This window comes from Argopecten irradians, chromosome 11 (assembly GCF_041381155.1).
Source record: "Argopecten irradians isolate NY chromosome 11, Ai_NY, whole genome shotgun sequence".
Classification (NCBI taxonomy): domain Eukaryota; kingdom Metazoa; phylum Mollusca; class Bivalvia; order Pectinida; family Pectinidae; genus Argopecten; species Argopecten irradians.
In genome coordinates, this window is record NC_091144.1 from 36096951 (window position 1) to 36119520 (window position 22570).

At 35.0% G+C, this 22570-nt stretch overlaps 1 protein-coding gene across 1 annotated transcript; it reads right to left on the reverse strand.

Moving 5' to 3' along the window:
* Window positions 1-8804: 8804 nt before the first annotated feature.
* On the reverse strand, window positions 8805-22197 carry LOC138334205 (perlucin-like). The gene is made up of 5 exons (XM_069282812.1): window positions 22096-22197; window positions 21657-21745; window positions 13706-13799; window positions 10250-10475; window positions 8805-9175 (listed from the first exon to the last, which is right to left on the reverse strand). The coding sequence occupies exons 1-5, from the start codon at window positions 22154-22156 to the stop codon at window positions 9142-9144; spliced, it is 504 nt and encodes a 167-aa protein (XP_069138913.1). The 5' UTR covers window positions 22157-22197; the 3' UTR covers window positions 8805-9141.
* Between the last annotated feature and the right edge of the window lie 373 nt (window positions 22198-22570).

Genomic DNA, 22570 nt, shown 5'->3' on the forward strand with positions numbered 1-22570 from the left:
AACACTGGCTTCTCTTATACATGTATATATGTGTAATTATTAGATTTATAAAACATAAGTAATTGACCAGTACCCTTTATACAAACTGTAGCATAAAAAGGTAAAAAACAATAATAATTGGACTCAATATGGAACATTTAACTAGTTGATATTATGACATACATTTAGATGTTTTACGGAGAGTGAAAATAGAACGAAAGATCAAAGGTCGATATTTTCCAAAGTAGAGCACATGTCGACGTTATCAGATTTTCGACGTCGGGAATCTGTTTATAACTTAAAGATGAAAACATTTCGAATCCAAAATGATCCAAAAATTATCATGCACGATATGAGATTGCCCCGGCGGAAGCGGTCACAATTTTCGCCGTACATGATACTACGCCTAGCGTATTGACGGGGTCGTGGAGTGTTCATGACGTATAGGAAGCTATTAAAACGGATTATAGAGAAAGACGAATGTTCGATTGATGTCTTAAGGAATTTAAAGTACTTTAAAATGATATCGTTTATCTATAATTAGTAACAGCTCCCCTGCCAGCAACTTCGACCTTGAAGGGGAAATTGATATTAAAAAGTAATGTTTATTTCATTGCATTGTACAAAATACCATGCCAGTAGGATGCATATGGGTTCATCATAACTACATGATACTTATGTTAATCAATAAATGATTTGTTTGTTTGATTAATTAACGTCCTATTAACAGCTATGGTCATGTAAGGACGGCCTCCCATGTATGCGGTGTGTTGCGTGTATGTTGTGCGAGGTGCGTGTTTTGGGAGACTGCGGTAAATTCATGTTATGTCTTCTTGTATAGTGGAACTATTGCCCTTTTTATAGTGCTATATCACTGAAGCATGCCGCCGAAGACACCAAGCAACACACCCCACCCGGTCACATTATACTGACAACGGGCGAACCAGTCGTCCCACTCCCCGTTTGCTGAGCGCTAAGCAGGAGCAGAAACTACCACTTTTATAGACTTTGGTGTGTCTCGGCCAGGGGACAGAACCCAGAGCCTTCCTCACAGGGGCGAACGCTCAACGCAAGGCCAAAAGTGAGGCGGTGCCAAGGAAGGCATTAGGAAAGATAAAATATAATAACGAAAATACTATTGATATTTCATCTTTCGTTTGTTTGTTTGTTTGATTAAATTAACGTCCTATTAACAATCAGGGCCATGTAAGGACGGCCTCCCATGTATGCGGTGTGTTGCGTGAATAAAATGCGTGTTTTGTGGGGCTGTGGTATGTTGGTATTATGCATTCTTGTATAGTGGACATATTGCCCTTTTTATAGTGCTATATCACCGTATCATACAAAATGCTATGTCAGTAACATGCATATGCGTGCGTCATAACAAACGCTTGATATCTAAATGTAATAAATAATAAAAATATGATAAAAAAATGATATCACATCTCTCAAAGTTTATATTAAGATAAAAAATAATTTTTCTTTATTCTACTGTGTGTCTGTTAAATGTCGATGAGGTGTAGAAGGCGTAGAGTAAAGTTGAGTAGAAGTCAAATGCTGAGTTGTAGTTTCAGTACTTTATTCCGCATGACAAAATATGGCCAAGTACTCATGGTCGAGTACTGGGGGAAGTTGACAATATAAAATGGTTTCGGTGGCGTTTATATAGCCCTACATGTTTGTGTTGAGTAATATCTATAAATCAATGTTAATCACAGAATCCTTCTAAGTTACATCAAAATGCTGACCATTAGCAGACATGATAAATCATAGTCATGTGTAACTGTTGGGTTAAATAGTTTTCATCAATGTCTCGACAACATGTTACGCGACACGACGACAGGTCCCTAAGGCTAGGCCACATGTACAGACATGGGTTAAAGATATGTACAGTTTACAAATAATATATTTAAATTAAACTTTTCCCTATAATACCACATTATCATTGTATTATACAAAGTACTTTATCAGTAGGATGGATAACTTACACTTGTTATGTAAATTAATAAATAAGAAATATGATAACAACAGCACTATTAACATTACATCTTTAATATTTTGCCTCACAATGTATTCTCATTTCACGGTCACTTTTGGTATCATTGATATTGCACAAACGTTAAAAGATAATAACAAATTAGGCTTCTTGGTGAAAGATTTATAGAAAACTTTCCACTTAATTCTTCAAACTCCAAATGGTCTTAAAATAATGTACTAATATGCATTCACAACATTTACAAATGTTTAAAATCTTCATAATTCGTCATCATCCAAACATTCTTAAGCTTCTGACAAATGTTAAAGTAACCATTTTTAATTTGTTTGCTTTATTATTCTGAGCGTGTCAGTCTTCATATTAGCTATTGAAATAGAAGAAATCATATCTAAACAATTTAGAGAAGCATTTCATAATACGACGCCAAGGTACTGGTCTGACGCTTTTCTTTTTTTAGTTATTCCAGCCTTAGAATGATTTATAGCAAATGCTTCTCTAAATAGAGAGGTTATTTCTAGTCCTGTTATCGTTGAATCTCTTTGAAATGTACACGCGGATATGTAACAACAAAGGCTAATACATAGATCGTTGAAGGTATATCAAGTGATTCTGTTCCTAGCCAAGGTAATATTATTAATATCGTTCGGCCCTAACACTTTCAAATAACTCAAATTCAAATTATTTATTGCGTTAAGTTATCTTACTGATTTGCACAAATATAACTGGCATATACAAGATGTTGCACTCCATATGGACCTAATGATTTTTAAATCTAATGGACATTCGTGTGTTTCAAAAGTCATGTTACGAATCAAAGTCCCAAATGCCTGCCAGTACTAAACTGATACTTTCTTTGATGAGCCGAAGTAAATGATACAAAAGAAGCTTATGACTACTGCATAGGAATGCATTGGAAACTATACACGGAGCACGACAAATCGGGAACACCATACGCATGTCACGTGATTTGTTGTGATACTAGGTCACCGATTGTGATCAGAATAGGCGTTTTAGGATAAGCTAAAAACAGATAACAGTTTGACTTCACCGTTCGACCTATTATTTCTGTTTCTTTGAATGTCGTTTTATCTTTTCAATTCCACGGTGTAGTGTGTCAGCCATGTATATCATAAATTAAAGTCAAATGGAGATGTATCGGGTGTCTATTTAATCTAAAGTCACTGTTAATTGGTTCCCTCTTTGTGACCTCATAGGTCCTAGTGTTAAGTGTTTATAATTGAAATTACCAAAAACATCTACCTCATAAAACAGACGAACTTCAAAGAGTATTACCAAGCAAGAATTCCCAATTCCGCCCAATCGATCCCACACAAATTTAGTCGTTGTTCAAGAGACTCCGTGGTACAAATGTGCCTTTAGTATCGTCCCGATCCAACGATAAACTGCCATATGTTATAAAGTAACGAAGATTAAATACCTTTAGCAGAAATACACTGAAAACTGATATCAATTCCCCTTTGATACCTAGTTGTCTTTTTTCGTTTGACACAACTCTAAAGAAGACTTTTATCGCTAAATTAAGTCACACATTTATCACAACAAAATTAGATGATAAAAACAGATGCCTGAACGCCTAAATTTAAAAGGCGATAATTCGATACAAAAATGAACCTCACGATTGTATAATTAATTACCGTAATCAATCACTTGATATTGTAAACATCAATACTATCTATTATAAAGTTTAACTTTGACCTGGTTTGTAGATAAAGAACATAAGCTAATTGATATGACCTTTTTGTATCCGGAACATTCCGATCTCATAGCCTCTCCCTGTGTCCAATTTAGTGCTAATACACTAAGAGGCACTGTTTCTAATTGTGCGCGACCTTTTGTAAGTAGACTACACGTATACAGACTAATCAAGGACACACTGCTACCTAAAATAGACATATATGCTTTTCTAATACTGCAAACGTACTTATTGTAGTGGTAGTTTTATTTCAGCAGAAGTTTTATTATAACAGTAGTTTTATTTTAGCAGTAGCTACTTTTAGCGCCGACAGAGCATAAACGATACTCATCAGTTGAACAATAACTGATACTTATATATGTCTTATTTAAACAACAATATACATAATACATAAAATACCCAAAAGCAATGAATACAATTTGCGAAAAAGACCAAAATCGCGAAAAAAACATCAATCAATCCATCCCCCATTTCCCACCTTATGAGTCAAAGGTACTCTAATTATTCGATATTACACTTTATCCTCAATATCCAAAGATAATTTGGGCGTGTGGAGTTGCAAACGTAGCAAAAGCGACACTACACAGCTTATTCAATATGGAGTGTACTCTTTTGAGTCGTTCGTTCAGGTAGTTGTGTTTGAAGCTTGATCTTTCGCTTCCAATGCCAAGCGTCCGCCCTGATAGGAATGTAGCCAAATTAACCTTCATCTCAGACTGTACTTTAAACAAATGAGTGCGGATATACAAAATAAACGCTAGCTACCCATTCAGAAATGAATTGCATGATTCACATTCACAATTCATTTCAGAACTGCCATGGTGACCAAATTCACATAGAATTCAAACCGAATCCTGAATATATTAACAAATATTCCGGGGTGATAAAAGAACATTTCACGCCTCGCTGATTTGCCTGGTCTGGTTAGCGATAAGATGAGTTACGGTTAATCTATTGTATGCTAGTTCCTGACGGTTCTTATCATTATCTGGGTTTGCGTAACTACTTTATCCAGTAAGGTTCCGGGGTTATCACAAAGTGATACCAGCGAAGATCCAGCATTCCTTTTATCGACTGAAAACCTCACTAAATACTGGAGATCAGCTATAAATGAAACTAGCTTAATCAGATGTTAGTTAAAAAATAACACATCACTGCATTCAACAGTTGAAACAATTCAATTGGGCGTAAAATCCAATCAATAGTTTGTCCTGGTCAGGATCGTGAAAGATGCAGGCGCAAATAACCAATAAACCACATCAAAGGGTGGTGGTTACACGGATATGCTTTAATACATTTCCGGGATTTCTGTTATCTACATTTGAGACATTATGAGCTATTTCGTCGGGTACTTGGTGGACTAAACAGCAAACCTACAATAAATTATAAAAAGTTCTCGACAAGCAAGTTACATCACAAATCACTTGTGGTTCTAAAAAAAGAACTTAACAAAAATGTATTCAATTTCACAAACCGTATAATTCCAAAACTGCTAAATAACTATATTTTCCAAATGATCTAGGAACTATAATAGGTACATATCAACATATCGATAGTCTGTAGAATGACATCAGAAGAATAAATTTTGAATTGTCTTTTTCATACTGTTTCTTAATCAGTGTCAATTTGATTGATCACATGTCAACTATAGCAATGCTGACCAAAGTGGCTGACTTTCAGAAATAATGAAAGGATTCAAATGCATCATACATTATCTTGTCTATGATTTATGTCTCATACATGGTTAGAAATATGTGAAAACTCATGTCTTAGATATGGTTAGAAATATGTGAAAACTCATGTCTTAGATATGGTTAGAAATATGTGAAAACTTATGTCTCAGATATAGGTATTATAATCATCTGTCAATACAGATTCAATATATATTCAACATATAAATATATATATATTGACAAATGAATATTATTAATAAAACTTCTGATGTGATATAGCCCTAAAATTAATACCAAGAGACAGATGTCGTATCTGCGTTTTCTGGTTAGAAACAGTAAAAGAATCCTATAGAAGTGTATACTTTAAACTAAACTTTCTTCCGCGGAAACTAAATTTCGTAATTTCCGTTTTAAAACATTTTCGTGGAGGTTAAATATCACGGATTTAAAATTGAATGGAAATACATTTGAATTCAATTATGCAAGAATTGTGGAAGATAATAAGTCGTGGAGATGAACTATCGCGAATTTACCTTGATTGCGAAATTCACGAAAATAAATCGCACACGAAAGAAAGTTGGTTTACAGTAGCTCTGCTTAAGATGACTAATTAAGATAATATGTAAGTAGTTTGTATCCGTCACACAGTCGCTATATGTATAACATATCCCCTGATTATATAGTAATAAAGTAATACTGATCAAGAGGAAAACTTGACAGTAACACATCTGTATATACCATAGCATGATTTTTGATGACTCAGCTAATCTAGATTTAGGTAAAAGGACGTTCATACTTTGCTTATTCACGGAAGTTAAGGTTCTAATGGTTATCAGGTAATGACGTTTCCTTTATCAGAGAAATAGACGAGTATTTTAATCCCCCATTAAAAACCCATGTACATTGTTGTCATGATTTTGTACAACTGTATATTAGATTACTTAACTGAAACTGGAAGATTTGTCTAGAGTTTTTTCTATGGTTGATGGGTTGGGGAGATATACACTAAAGCTATGTTTACTGTAAAATTATGTTTTTGTTGCAAAACTGTACCATACCGGATTTGTTTGGAGATGGCTAAAATAGACTTTGCCTGATGCCAAATCTATTTCGGTTTTTTGTTGTTGTTTTTTTTTTGTAATGAAATTTGTTGAAATTGACAATAAATATTTAGTGAAAGTTTAATGAATGTTACATGAATGCTTAAAATCGGTATTTTTTTTACAAAATCATAACAAGCCACGAATGAGTAAAGTATTACCTCTACCGTGGAAAATCTTCTACTCTCATCTGAGCTGCTAAAGAAATGTTGATATATGACAAGTTTTTTGTAGTTTGTATGTGGAGCGGCGTTTCTGGGCCAAAAAAAAACCGTACTCGTCATTACCACAACTTATTTTGGCTAATTGGATTAGCTGCATGGCCTATGTAACCTTGAAGCTATTTTGACTTCCCAATTATGTATATTTATGACTTCATCATGCTGTAATCCCGTAAAACATCCATTTATCCTGCTTGTTTTTCACTGAAAGTTAACTTGTTGATAACAGATCACATAATTCCACTACCTTTTATCAAATTTCTTTAAAAATAGCTTTTTGCTAGTAAATTTTATCTTTCTATAGACTCATATACAGTACATATATGTGTTATAGGTCTCCCATCTAAATGAAAAGATGATCTGATTTATATTCATCTCCTCTGTCCTCACGGCCTATCATGACCTCTGCTGATTTGAGATACTGTGTCTGCCGACCGTTATGAGACCGTAGCGGTCCTTATCAGGTTGACCACGATAGCACACTAACTAGATGATGTTTTTTTTATCCAGGCGTTCCGTTTATCGACTATTCAGATTAACAGATTGCTTGATAAAACAGCATGGTTCAGAAAGCCACACACGTTTTTGAGGTAGGTAAAAAGTTTCAGCTATGTACCTTTACACCAGCAAACTTTTTTATTCTGATTTTGTGAAAGATACCGAACTAACACTGACTGTTATCACTATGCCGCCATTCATTTTACAATTAAGACAAATTAACACGTTATCTGAACAGTGTGTCTTAGTTACCGTGTTAATTACCCATATTGGCAGATTCAGCTGATTTTGTTGCACTTTATGAGTTTTTTCATCCCTTCCATCAACACTATTAGCTTTCTGTTTAACATTTTAAAGAAAGAAAGCGACAGAGAGAAAAGATATGTATAATCAGTGCATACATAGATATAAATATGGGCCTAGTTTCGCGAACATTCCTTAATGATGCTCCACCGCCGACAAATAGTATTTTTTCCACTATCAAAAACAGGAGCAGACGATTTAGTATTTTTCTTCAGTTACAAAACTACTTACTTTACACCGTTACCACCATTGAAAAGTTTGAGCTTCTAATTCTACGTCAAGTCAAAAATATGAAAAATAATTAATTGCATCCCGAAAAAATCCCGACGCACTATATCCTATATGGAATGAAGTACTGATTGCGCATGCACAAAATGCAAAATGAAAAGAAAAAAAAATTTGTGTTAATTAGACATACATACACACGATTGAACACCAATTATTGTTCAAATAATGAATATCATTTATGCTCTGTCGGCGGTGTAGCATCTTTAACTTTTAAAGATATCTTAACTTAAAATTTAAGGAAGGCTCCTTAACTTTTGTTACAGAAATGCTTTCCTATGAGAAATTTTAAGATAAGAAATTCCTTCCTTCAAGCTAAAGGATATTCATAAAACTTGGCCCAGGTTATTGAATGAAATGAAGCGATAGAGTGAAAATATTCATAGAAGTGATATAATATATAAATCTGGTGATAGAGAGAAACATGTGTGGTTGTTATATAGATAAAATTATGTACATTGTTGGCATGATTATAATGAGTTATTCAAATGTACATCTGTATATTAGATTACATAACTGAAACTGGAAGAATTGCCTTTTTCTATGGTTTTATAAAGACATGTACATGTATATTAGAAGTCTAGCTAAGAGATAGGAAAATAATCACTGTTCGCGATAGACTGAGAAATGAAAAAGAAAAGAGTTTGAAAGTGATGAGCCTTCCTACGAGAAGACAACTTATGTCAAAATTGTATATAAATGATTTATTGAATAAACATTTTTATTTTAAAATATTTTTGTTTTCGAGTTTAAGTTTTTCTCAATTCTGATCATGTTAAATGGGAATTTTTCCGAGTTTCAATTTTAATCATTTATGTTAATCAATAAATTCACTTTGTTTTTTTCTTACTGATGAGACTTATAGTAAATTTTGAATTTGAATAATTGTTTATGGTATTGTACACCTTGAATTTCATTGTGCTTACGACATGAATATGTGCCTTACAACTTCTCCACATAAGTCTCGAACTCACTAACAGGAAAAGGAGATGATAAACTTGACTTAAAATAGTCAATCATTTATTCCACGGGACTCAGTTGATGCCAAGAAGTCATATCAATAACAAGAAACAAACACAAATGTGAATAGAATAAATATATGAACAGAGCATATAGAAAAAACTGGGATATCAGAACTGAGTGAAGCGCAAGAGTTAGCGTTCTCTACGCGGCAATATTAATATTTATAACAAAACTGAAATGGGAAGCATATCAGCAAAACTATATATAACGTTTATAGTACATTTGCTCTAATAAATTTATTTTCAACTTGAGATAATACATACGGGGCAAAAAATCTAAATTTTAACAAACGTTGATATCGTTGATGCCATAAAGTGTTGATTAATCATCAGATCCACAATGTTCCGTCTCAGCCTATAATTCCTCCAGTGGATATCGTCATCCTGAAATGCAGCAGACTGTATGTAGACATATGTCAGTAAAAAATCATCTAACAACGACATACTCTAGTTTTCATCATTGGAAATATATGCTGGTACGTAATTGGTCAGTTTGTTTTCTCCTGAACTGATATAGTCCAGGGGTGGATATAACGACAGTGAAAGTATCCCCTGGAGTATCGAGGATGCCCAAAATTAAACACATTTATCGGTACACTTTACTTACATACTAGAAAAGTACTTATTTGACTTAAAAGTTGCGAAATGCTATCTGGAGGTCAAGCTAAAGCTACTGTCGATCCTATTCTAATTACAATGCCTTGGCATGCCTATAAAAGGATTATTGTGAACTTCCGCTAAATGTTCCGACCTTCTTTCTCTATAGTGACACACAGTGCGAGACTTTCCCATGCCTTTTGCCAATTTTAGGCCCCTTTGATCAAGGGGATTGTTAGTCTAATCGACCCCTGCTTTAGTAGTACAAACCCCACAATGACATATCTGTTCCTCTGTGCGACCAGATAGTGTTTTAGGTCTTATTTTATGTACGTTTCATAAAAGACAAGATATTGTTATATTGAGAACCGTTCGTAATGCGCATGTACGTAGTTAATGCGCATTACGAAGCTATAGATATACGTTACAAATACAAACTGAATTTATCCAATGAGACATCAAAGTCAACCAATGTTCATTTCAAGAATGTAGTAAGTATACTAAAATCAGAGAGTCGCCCTGGCTTATAAGAATACAGAAAATGACATCCAGTATGTTCTCTATTACGCTCTATGTTGATTTCAGCTATAGATATATGTTACAATTACTAACGGTTCGTTTTATATGCGATTTCACTAGCTGTCGTATTCAGACAGAAATTAAGCGCTCTTTGACATATTTGTGTAGCCCAACAATATTATTTAAACACATTATAGTGAAGTTTAATTGTCCTAATTATTCAAAATAACCATTTACACTAGTGGTATATTTAATATAAAAGCAAAACTGAAGTAAACGAACGACAGCCGGTATGTTTCACAGTATATGGGTTGACGGTTGAAGGGATCCTTTATTACTTACGGTACTTCACAGACAAAGTTGTAGAGGTTTTCACAATTGTTGTCATTCCACTGGAAATTTCCGGAAAAGTCGAACTCGAGACAGTGTTCTCCTGCGTTGGCGTTGTTCGGCTCCCCCGGGGCGAAGTTTTTGTAGGTCAGATAGGTATTATCACTAGACCAGACCCACTCCCCCTCAGTCAGAAGATCTGACCCTCCCAGCCAAAAGATGCCGGGCTTGTAGGAACCTTGAGAAAACAAATAAAGATGAAAATTACACTTTATGAAAATAAAGATCAATATCTTAGGTTTATCATTTCAAAGAAATAAAAAAAATCATTTGTTTGTTTGATTAAATTAATGTCGTACTAACAGTCAGTGTCATGAAAAGACGGCCTCCAATTTTGAGGTGTGCAGCGTGTATGACTGCGGTATATCCGTGTTATGTCTTCTTGTATGGTGGAACTGTTGCCCTTTTTATATTGCTATAGCACTGAAGCATGCCGCCGACACACAGCAGCATACATTAAACCGACAAGGGGCGAACCAGTCGTCTCACTCCCTGTATGCTGAGCGCTAAATAGGAGCAGAAGCTACCACTTTTATAGACTTTGATGTGTCTCGGCCAGGGGACAGAACCCAATAAGAGAAAAGATAAAATTAATTTAGACGCCATTTACGATCATGTATATCACAGCAGGTACAATCCTAACGCCCTACCTGCAGGATTATGACGTTTGATAAGTAAGAATATGCAGATGGTGTAATATTATGAAGCATGAATTGGAACACAAAACATTAGGGTAAAATGTACCCGAGAGTCCAATTTGTACTCCTTAAATTGTACGATATGAGTTGGTCGTAACCCAACAGCTTCTATGGTATCATCAGCACCGGATTCTTCCTAAAGTCTCCCTTGACACCACCTCACGTTTGGCCTTTGTTTGAGTGGCAGCAAGTGACAATGGTATTGCAGGCAATGTAAAGTGCTGATACACTTGTACCTTGCAATCGAGGGACGTTGATGATGAAATGCCAATTCTATATTTGCATACTACAGGGTTATCTGCATTTGTGGATAGATATTGATAATGATATTGTGTGTTTGCGAGCGTAACGTCATATTTTTTCCAGAGAAAACGATCAATCTCTCTCCTAGTTCATTTCGATCGATGTGGGGGCCACGATGAACCCTGGGAGAGATTCGAAAATGTGGAAAACAACTTGAATTTCGGTCATTAAAAAGGTGATAATGGTTGTAGTATTAACGGTAAGCTTATAATTTTTGTGACTACACAATTATCTATCTCGTTTACCTTCCCATTTTAATAATTAACTTTCATTTGGGAAAGGTCGTGGTGGGCCTTTAACGACAAGATACAGGATGGTTGTAGTGATATTAAGTTCGCTCATCGTGGACCTTTTTTGGAATGAAGGCATTAAGTACATACAAAGTCAATTTATGTAACTTACAAATGCCAAGGCTAAACCTGACTATCTAATGACCGCAACGATACAAATTAAAATTGTCCTTGATAAGCTAAAATTGAATCAAAATTTAATTGAGAAAGACACAGACTTCTTTTCCTTAAATAAAACAGAGATTGCAAAGAGATATCCGACATCATATGCTATTTGAATAACTAATAGAAAAACCACACAGAGATGGAAGGAATTTGTCGATGCATTTCCGTGCAAATCATGTATTTTACTACTTAAGCAAGTGTCAAATGTTAAACGGTTTTGGCACATTTTCAAAAGAACCCCGGCTACAGTAACGAGACTATTAAGGCTATCTGTTTTATACCGATCGAGAATGATACAAGATCCCAACATTATGTGCGGTAGATTGACACAGACAAAAAAGACGAACTAAATATATAAATTATGCTTTTTTTACATGTCGGCCTTTGTGCAGCCTTCCTCGACTTACTCCTCCAGTCATATCTATGGCGGCTATTAATATAAAGTGTTTATTCATACGAATATTCAGTTGAAATATAATTTTTCACACCTGGTAGCCACATGTAGATTTTTGCCTCTGCATATAAATACGAGTGGGATTATGGAACTTAAACCCTAATATATAAATATGTATAACAGAGGTATGTTGTTTTTGTTCGATACAGAGATGTAAACTGAAACATGACCTTGTGACCTTTCAGTTGATATATAATACCGGAATTTCCCAAGTATAGCCGATTGCATTACAAATGATCACACGTATACGACCCGTGAACATTTCGTTATTCAGATCATCTTGCAATTACATTGTCATATTGACTTCCGGTTTTTAAAAAACTGCTGCTGTGACGGATTTAGATAGGGACAGATTGATAGAAATGTGTCAGTTCAGGTCATGACCTTAAATACCAAATACCTTACTTAATACATTAGGTATATATATACCAAGTATCCGGCTATATCTGATTTTAAAGATATGATACCACTTAATTAAGGAAAAACAATTTAATATGAAAGATTGATTTGCCCATTCTCACATGATTGTTTAAGTAGTTCGTTTATTCTACGCTGCTTTAGTGCAGTACCTGCTTTGTATATTACATTCGCATTGTTTGTACTAATTGGCTGTAAAGCCTTAAATGGTTTGACTTGATACCTGAGACAACTTCTGAAATCGAATCAAGGTTTTGGATATAACACTTGCTATATCATGTTCAATTATCCCAATAAATTTCGTTTGTATTTATAGCCATTTGACAAAATAATAGCTGTTATCATCGAATGGCGTGTATAGAGCAGAGTAGAGAAGTGAGATCGGAGTATCCGAAGAAAACCTCCAGACTACACCCATGACTTGTCATTTTCACCATGGCTATAACTCCTGGCAGAAAACTGAATCAGTAGTGAACTGTTTGATCATGAGAACAAGAGACAAATGTAGTTTGATCTTTTTTCACAAGAAGGCATATACCAAATGTTTATATAAAGGGAGGATACGTAATCAAATGTAATTACATCCTTCAAAATATTTATATTTTTAACAAGTACAAACCAAAGCTTTCCAAGTTAATTAATTCGTCTATTACGACACATTTAAACTATTATTTTTTGTATTTATTTCATTTTCAATAGCTTTATCTGTAAATATATTTTTTGTTAAACAATTACAAGTATTGTCTCACACAAAATGCATTCTTATCCAATACTATATTTTGTTTTAGATGGTACAAGTACCAATTCTAAATTAACTCTAATTAAAAATGTGTCATTTATATTCGATAAGTAAATTTCTCCACTAATTTAACATTATTCTCATACATATGAAAAGACTTACACAATACATCACATCCAATGACAAGGCACTACAGACACATACATATACACACTTTCATTTTCATTTGCATTTACACCCATTTTCATACAACCTTACACACGGGACATGTGACAACACCAAAGCTAAATTCTTCTTATTCAAAACCTAGAATAGTTGATCATAGGGATTGCCCGTGCTTACTTTTAGTTTTCCTGGAGATGGATCCGGCTATGAAATGCTGCTCATGCTCATCTCCTATCTCGGCTAAATATCCTCCGTATACGTTACAAATCATCTGAAGAAGACAATGTGAAGTTGATTAGATTTACAATTCACCAAGGGAAAACACTTCAAGTTACATCCACGCATATAATATTATGATTTTAAAATTACAGTCAATCAAACACTGGGCAAATTGTATTGAAATAGACCACATGGGCAAATTACAGTCAATCAAACACTGGGCAAATTGTATTGAAATAGACCACATGGGGATCTGAGAGACGGTCTTATTAAGCAGATGGTCTTTATGCAGAGGTGGTCACTATGACAGGTTTTAATATACACTATGAAAAACAACATGAAATTATTTCTTCAAAATATCTATTCAACCATTTCATTAGAAGAATTAATCATCTACGAAAAATAAGTTCATTGATTCTGCAGATTCTGAATCAAAACGGCATTTTTAATGCCGATATTATTGTAATACATACATTCCAAAAACAAAATTATTTGAAAAACAACTGCCTATGTAAGCTCTCTTCTAAAAATACAATAAATAATACAAGCATTAGGAAAGGACAGAGAAATTCAATGTGCATCTGAAGTGTCGATATATCAACATCATGTGTTTTGGGTACGATTGTTTTGGATGCATTTTTATTTTTATACTGAAGTAAATAAACCATCAGACGGAAGAGAAATAATAACTAAGCGTTTTCTTGTTTTAGGCGTGCCTAATACACCTAATGCTATTCTCCTGAATGAAATTCCAATTTGACATTTATATTACAGAAAAAAGACGTTATGAAATGTATATTGTAATTTTCATATAACTCAGGTGTATATTTCAGAGTGAATTAACAAAGGCCGGATTATGTAGGTAAGAAACGAAATGAGGTCACAATAGCGTTAACGCACCAAACCGATTAAATTGCAATTCAAGTGAAATACATTTAGACTTTTTTTAATTCATTTGTCCCATTTTATAACTTTACACAGACTTTTTTCTATGTTTTGAGTTCAGAAGATCATCACCATTTTGCATGAGAATTCATTTTTCATCTTATTATGTTACATATAATTGGTTTGAGCAATAATCCTAAAGTCTGCACAATTTGTTCTTTGTACGAAACGGTGGCTGTGTTCAGCTTGTCAGAGTATGATTTATAGCCGTCATTTCGTAATATCTCTTCGCTCTAAAAACCGTTTCATGCGTTAAGTTCCGACGAGGATGAAATCACTTATCTTTAGTTAATCAGTCTTCTTTTTTGTTATGCAGATATAAATGATGCGAATCTTTTGCTGTTTACCTTCATGTGGATAAATTAGACCATTTTTGGATATTTGCTGATTCCTTGAAAAGTTCTGCCTCAAGTCTCCCATTACACACTTTACAGACTGGATTACTCGTTATAGAATGTGATCGGTCGCGGGCACGTTTACACGAGCTCGCAGTTTTCAACGAGTATCACAAATTAGGCAAGAATTCCGCTAGCGCATGGAAACACAAAACTAATAGGCCACATTCTCATATAATAAATACAAAGTTGGAACTTAGATTTAAGCATAGTAAATTAAACCAAGACATCAAGAATGAACGTGTACTTATTCAAAATTGCCAAAATTCAAAAATTCAAAATTCTTAAAGGTCATGTTTTTCAGGTACATGTACACTGTATATATGATCGAAAATGAGTGTGCAGGAAACATGCAAAACGTTGTATCCCACTTTATTTTGAAATGTTAGCGGTTGATGGAGGAAGTCGTGATGGATGATTAGTAAACAAAGTCGGTTGTCTATGTACAACCGAAATAAACAAATATTTCGATGTAAACGGTGAGTGGTGCTATGCATGTAATCTTGTGTATAAGTGCCATTCAGCATTACCAGAAGTATACATCTCACATTGACAGGATTCTTACACAGTACGTCTGTGACGTAATACAATAACATACACAAAATGTGGTATTTACAACATGTCTCTAAAAATAGCTATATTTACATTTACGTTCTCGATCTAGTATTTATGCATGCTTGCAATGCTTCGAATGATTTCATCATATTGCGTTTAAAAGCCCACTATCTTTCCGAAACAGAAAAACAATAATAACATAGGAAAATACATGGCCAAAGATGAGGTTACAGCACCAAAAGTTTTCCTGCGTAAATTATGTTTATAGTGAAAATTCATTTCGCTGTTTTGATGTCTGGCGCAGTTGAAAGTCAACTAACGCGAGGTAATTAGGAAGACGGTGTGAAACGTAAGACGACCCGCGTTTGTTTGATTATTTTAACGTCCTATTAACAGCCAGGACGGTAAGGAAGAATGAATGCAATGTGTAGCGTGTGTGAAGTGTGTGCTTTGGGAGACTGCGGTATGTTCGTATTGTGTCTTCTTCTATAGTGGAACTGTTGCCCTTTTTAAAGTGCTATATCACTGAAGAATGCCGCCAAAGACACCAAGCCCCCCACCCCACCCGGTCACAATGCTGACAACGGGCGAACCAGTTGTCCCACTTCCTGTATGCTGAGCGCTAAGCAGGAGCAGAAACTACCACTTTTATAGACTTTGGTGTGTCTCGGCCAGGGGACAGAACCCAGAGCCTTCCTCACAGGGGCGAACTCTCAACTCAAGGCCAAAAGTAAGCCGGTGCCAATGGAGGCATTAGGAAAGATGAAGTCAGTTAGAAAGAAGAGAAAATATAAGATCCTATATTTAGTCGCCTTTTACGATCATGCAATAGGGGCAGCAGGCACAATTCTAACGCCCTACCTGCAGGGCTAACGACTCGCGTTATGAAAAGTAATATTGATTTTATTTCAGTTAAATTGTTCAGAAGATGATAAGTGTGATATTAACGGTAAACGTATGCGACACTACAAAAATATCAACCTCGTTTTGCATTCCCATTTCAAAAATAAAAAAGCCGTTTCGGAAAGATAGTGGACCTTTAAATGTTTTCAAATCATCACCATTCTGGAAAGTTTCAAGCTAATGTAAAGTGGAAAAATGAGTCCGGGTTCATTGTAGACATATCCAAATAAATACCTGAAGACGCTGTAAATACATTAATAATATTCACCCAAACCTTTGGATAGCTTGCCTCTCGAAGAGAAGGGGGCTTATGGAATCACCCTGGCGTCGGCGTTGGTAAAGGTTTTGGTGCAAGTTTTGAAATTACTCTACCCGTAACAACTGGCATTGATTTCAACATCAATATCAAGTTGTGAAAAGTTTTCATTTGTAACATTTGACGTTGGTTCTCTCTGTTAGTTATTATAAGTGTAATATTAACGCTATAAGATAATTAAATGTACTTTAGCGAGTCTACAAAAATGTCAAATTAGTTTTACATAGTACATGTACGACATCAAAACTGAAGTCGCTGGACCTAAACATTATCCGTGCGTTTAAGGTCCGATATCGAAAACGTCTCATGCGACACCTACTTGTCAAAGTGGACAAGTGTGAAAAGATTTTCGAAATGACTAAGTCCATCAATGTGCTTGAATACATCCACTGGATTAACGAGTCTTAAATTGAGACAGAAATTTCAACAATTCAGAAGTGTTTTCTGCAGTCAGGTTTACCCGTAGCGAACCCCCTTCCGAAACGCCAGGATGAATATGGCCCCGATGATGACCTACCTCTGACTTTGGTGGTGAACAATGGTCGTGTTAGTATTGCTGTTTGTTTGTTTGTTTATTTTAACGTCCTATTAACAGCTAGTGTCATGTAAGGAAGGCCTCCCATGGAAGTAGTTTGTAGCGTGTGTGAAGTGCGAGATGCGTGTTTTGGGAGACTGCGGTATGTTCGTGTTGTATCTTCTTGTATAGTGGAACCGTTGCCTTTTTTATAGTGCTATATCACTGAAGCATGACGCCCAAGCACCCAGCAACACAACCCATCCGGTCACATTATACTGACAACGGCCGAACCAGTCGTTATTTGCTAAGTATTAAGCAGGAGCAGAAACTACTGATCTGTGTGTAATTGAGGAGGATGTAGAAACAGGAAACATTTAGTGGTGAGTGGGAAAGTAAAAACTTTCTAGAGGACACAAAATGTTGATGACGATGACGATGACGATGCAGATGATGAAATAAACGTTGACAATGACGTTTCGAAAATACTTATCGGGAAGTAAATGCTAACTTACAGAGACTGTTTGCATTTGCTGCTTATATCGACGATTAAAAGGTCTTTGACGGTGGAAATCTTAGATGAGGAGCAATCCAAACTCTCAAAAAAGATGACTGACTACTTCATAAATTAAGTGTCATTCATAGGGTACTCTTACATAGACTTTGATCGTTGTTGATTCGCTGATGTTCTGCCGTGTAAATATGTGAGATGTTTGTTTGTTTGATTAATTAACGTCCTACTAACAGCTATGGTCATGTAAGGACGGCCTCTCATGTGTGTGGTGTGTTGCGTGTATGTTGTGCGAGGTGCGTGTTTTGGGAGACTGCGGTATAATATTTGTGTTGTAATAAAATTGTTCTCTTCTTAGGATTTCCATTTGCACATATTGAGATAAGGTTCTATCTTCTATAAACCGGACACCTGTATAAATCGAACAAATAGACTGGCCCCGTTCACATCCGATTTATAGATAAGTTATATTGTTCTTCCAGCTCGTGTGTCCTATTAACAGCCAGGGTCATTTAAGGACGGCCTCCTATGTGTGCAGTGTGTGAATGTCTGTATATTTTGGGAGGCTGCGGTATATTAGTGTTGTGTCTCCTTTTAAAAGTAGAACTCTTGCCCTTTTATAGTGCAGTATTACTGAAGCATGTCGCCGAAGAAACAGAACGGGCACACCCCACTTCAGCTTATTCACATTAAGCTACCAACGGGTAAACCAGTCGTTCAACTTCCTTTATGCTGAACACCAAGCAGGGGCAAAAAACTACCATTTTTATACACTATGGTGTGTCTCGGCCAGGGGACAGAACCCAAAGCCTACCTTACATTGGCGAGAGCTTAACAAAAGGCTAATTTTAGTGAGGCGAGGTCAAGGGAAACGTCAAGAGAAAAAGTAATTTTGGAAGAAGGAAGTCATTTAGGAAGATAATAAAATATAAGGTTTTAAATTTAGTCGCCTTTTATGATCACGCAATAGGGGCAGCAGGTACAATTTTATTGTCACACCTGCAGCATTTCTAACAGACTGAATATTTCCAAAGCACTGTTCTCTCATAATTTTACAACATGGATTATGTTACCTGATCTTGAAATTATATTACTTATCCAACAAGACTTACATATATGTATGTTGCAGATACATTTTCAAGTATTTTAAATTGCGAAAAGTCTGTGTTATAACTATGTTTATATTGCATCATATTTAATAGATTACTATAGGGGAAAAGAAACACGTCATTTTTTCATCAAGTTATGGCACATTTAACTTTTAATAAATATTCTTGTATCATTATAGCTTGAATATGAATTAATTAGCGATGCATCTATAGTGCATTGTGTAAACAAACAATTGCTCCCGAGATTGTGCAAATCTGTCTAATTTACACGTGGGACCGTGAAATGATGTGGAGCTATCATCCGATGATGCAACAAAGCCGGCCTTTAGCAGTTCAAATGATAATTGATTATGAGTGGATGTAAAATCTGGAGTTCCACAGGGGGCACTCCTAGGACCTATTTTATTTCTCTGTGTAATATAGATTGCATTTCTGTCTGAATTACGAATGTTATCGATATCTTTTCAGGGGAATCTCAACCCGAGGGGTAAGATTCTTAATTTGTCAAACAAGAGGCTTTGTCGAGTGTTTGACAGCTTAGGAATCTTATCCCGAGGGTTGAGATCTCCTGTCTCACCCCAAAGAGTGTGAATGATTCTTTTTCTCTTACCCGGTGCACCACTTTTTGTGTCTCTAATAAACGTGTCACTTAATCTCTTTAGACTACGATCAAGAAACATGGAAAGACATATACAATATACTCTTCATCTCTACCAATAATACTAAACTTCAGTGGCTTCAGTTCCGAATTTACCACTATATATCAACAACTAACACTTATCTTTGTAAAATTAGTCTCTCTAATAATCCTCACTGTTTGGTATGTGTTATAGAAAGGGAGACAATCACTCATCTATTTTGGGAATGCCCTGAAGTTCAGAACTTTTTAGCAAATTTTGAAAGTCTTTTAGATATTCTGTTTATACCATTTGCAATTAATAAAGAAACGATGCTTTTCAGAAAACTTGATCATAACGGCATATATCAAAGAATAGATAATGAAACTGTTCTTTTTATCAAACACTATATTTATAAAACAAGATGTTTACATGGTTTTTTTTAATGTGATGGCTTTTTTAAACTGTATAAAAGATTATTATTATGTTCAAAGATATATAGCTTATGGAAAAGGAGAAAAAAATTAAAAAATTTACTAAAGATTGGAAAAAATGGATAAAGCTAATAGAACTCACAAATCCCTGACAGTTGCACATATCTTTTATTAAAATAGAATATATATTTATTTGTTGTCATACATACATGTGTCATGTTTGCTTTTGATCAGGATGTTGAGCAGTAATTTTTAATGCAATTGTCACTATAAAAAAATTGTCTTTCTAACTTCTTGCCTCCGTTTTTTTCTTTTTTTTTTCTTTTTATCTTTTTCTTTCTTTACTTTTTTTTACTCATGTTTTCTTTTGTTTATTCACTATTTTTCATATAGAAATATATCTACATTTAATTATTATTATTCACAATCTCTCCTTTCTAGTTCATCCTATTATCCCTTCTTTCCTTCCCAATTCTTTGTTCTTTATTTTATCTTTTCTCTCCCTCCTCTCTCTCTATCAAAAAACCCAAACAATGTAATTATACTGATTAATGAAAGAATGGCAGAGTGAAAGATGTGCATGGAAGATAACTATTTTCATATTTCATGATTATTTGATTATTGTAAAATTGATGTATTGTTTGGCAAAAAAAAAATAAAAAATATAAAAAAAGATATGGAAAAAAAAACCTGTCACTTATGCAAGCGAGGATGACTTGACCTCATTAAGTCGCCGTCTTTGTGACGTCATTTCATTGTTGTCGTGGCGTTAAAATACTATTACCGCGGCGTCATAATACTGTTGTCGTGACGTCATACCATTGTTGGGCACGTGCAATGATCTCGTGTAGCTTGTCTTTACCCTAGGGTTAGATAGAAAAATCTCACACCGGTAAAACTGTGGATATCCCTGTCCACCTGACAAGCTCATGTAAGATTCTATTATGCTAGGCGATTGGGTTCCGTAGATCGTGAGTACGAAGCCCGGATAGGGCACGAGTCAATAAATTGTCATGCTTTGTTAAATTGTGTTTCTTTGATATTTAATTTAATACTACAAATATATAGTTTCTTACTAGGAACTTCAAAAAAAGTAAAGGTGTTATGTATTGAAGATGGACTGTTATATACATAATAAGTACGTGGTTTACCGTAACAACCTGTACGCAGTTAATTTGCTTTTATAACTTCTACTAAACGTCCTCATTTATAAATTGAATTGTATGATAAAATATTTTGATACATTTTACTTGCATGATTTCAAGTAATTTTAAAACTGCAATTTTATTTTGCAACAAATATTATGTTTCTGGTCGCAATAAATATTTCAATCTGTCAAATTATATATATATACTGCATAAATGTATCTTTTCTCATATCTCTGTAATGGACATATTATCTGGACACGATATGATGTCCATCTGTAGTGGACACCGTGTTCACACGTAGTGCACTCCATGTCTACCTGTAAGCTAAACCTTGTGCACTCCGTGTCTACCTGTAGTCTTAAGTGTCCACTCGTAGTTCACACCGTATGCACAATGTGTAACCTTTAGTCTACTATCAACTGTATAGGAATACGAGTCAATCACGTGACCTCACAAACTTACTGAAGCCTCAGCCCACGTGGCCTGGATATTAAAGTCCATGTAACAACTGGATCCATGGACTAGAAAACCGCTGGGACAGTCTCCGGATACTGAAAAAAATACAAGACATTCGTGAGCAGCATATGATGCAGGGGAGGCAACTCGTATACACGTGGGTGTCCGACGATGCATTTTAGTGAATTGTTAATTAAGGCGCGTTGCTTTTATATTGATATAATAACTTATACATAATTATTTTTCATGAATTTTAATAGATTAAAAATAATGAAGAAAGTTTGCTAGAAAACAAGACCATGATGACGCAGTGTTTAACTATCTGCGGTTTGCCTATAGTGATAACAAAATTAAAAGTTGCTCACTAAATTTTTGCCTATAAATATAAATGAAGCAACTATTTTAAAGTGTCTGGTCATTATATGTTGTCATTGTTTAACAGTACCTTGTGATGAAATAGCTAGTACCGACAGTACAAATATACCAAACAACGAATAGGTAGCCATCTTGGATTTGTAGCTATGTCCCCGAGATAACTGTGGAACCAGGCCAAAAGGCCGGACTGGTTGTTGACATCGAAGATAAGACCTAAAGCTGAAACAATTTTATCTTGTCTATGAACAAAAGGAATGATCAGTAGCTTTATATATAATGTTTATTTATCAGAATATCATCATTATTGTTTAAATATGTGTCCTGCGTATTTTCGGTCTGAGTTTCATTTTCCACGAACACCTGTCATGTTTATCCGGTTTTGATCCGATATCTCCGAATATGTTTTGTTATTCCAATCTCTCCAAATATGCTACAGTGTTGATTCGATGTCTCTGAATTCGAATGTATGTTGGTAGAATGTCTCCGAATATGCTATGTTGATCGCATGTCTTAGAATATGCTATATTGGTCGGATGTCTCCGGAT

Bases quoted from the DNA above. Each gene is read 5' to 3' on its own strand.
- LOC138334205 (XM_069282812.1), bottom strand. From the start codon at position 22,156: ATGGCTACCTATTCGTTGTTTGGTATATTTGTACTGTCGGTACTAGCT. The intron at 13,800-21,656 runs GTAAGTTTGTGA...TGTCTTCTTCAG, and splicing joins CCACGTGGGCTGAGGCTTCA to ATGATTTGTAACGTATACGG. The intron at 9,176-10,249 runs GTAAGTAATAAA...GCTGCATTTCAG, and splicing joins AACTTTGTCTGTGAAGTACC to GATGACGATATCCACTGGAG.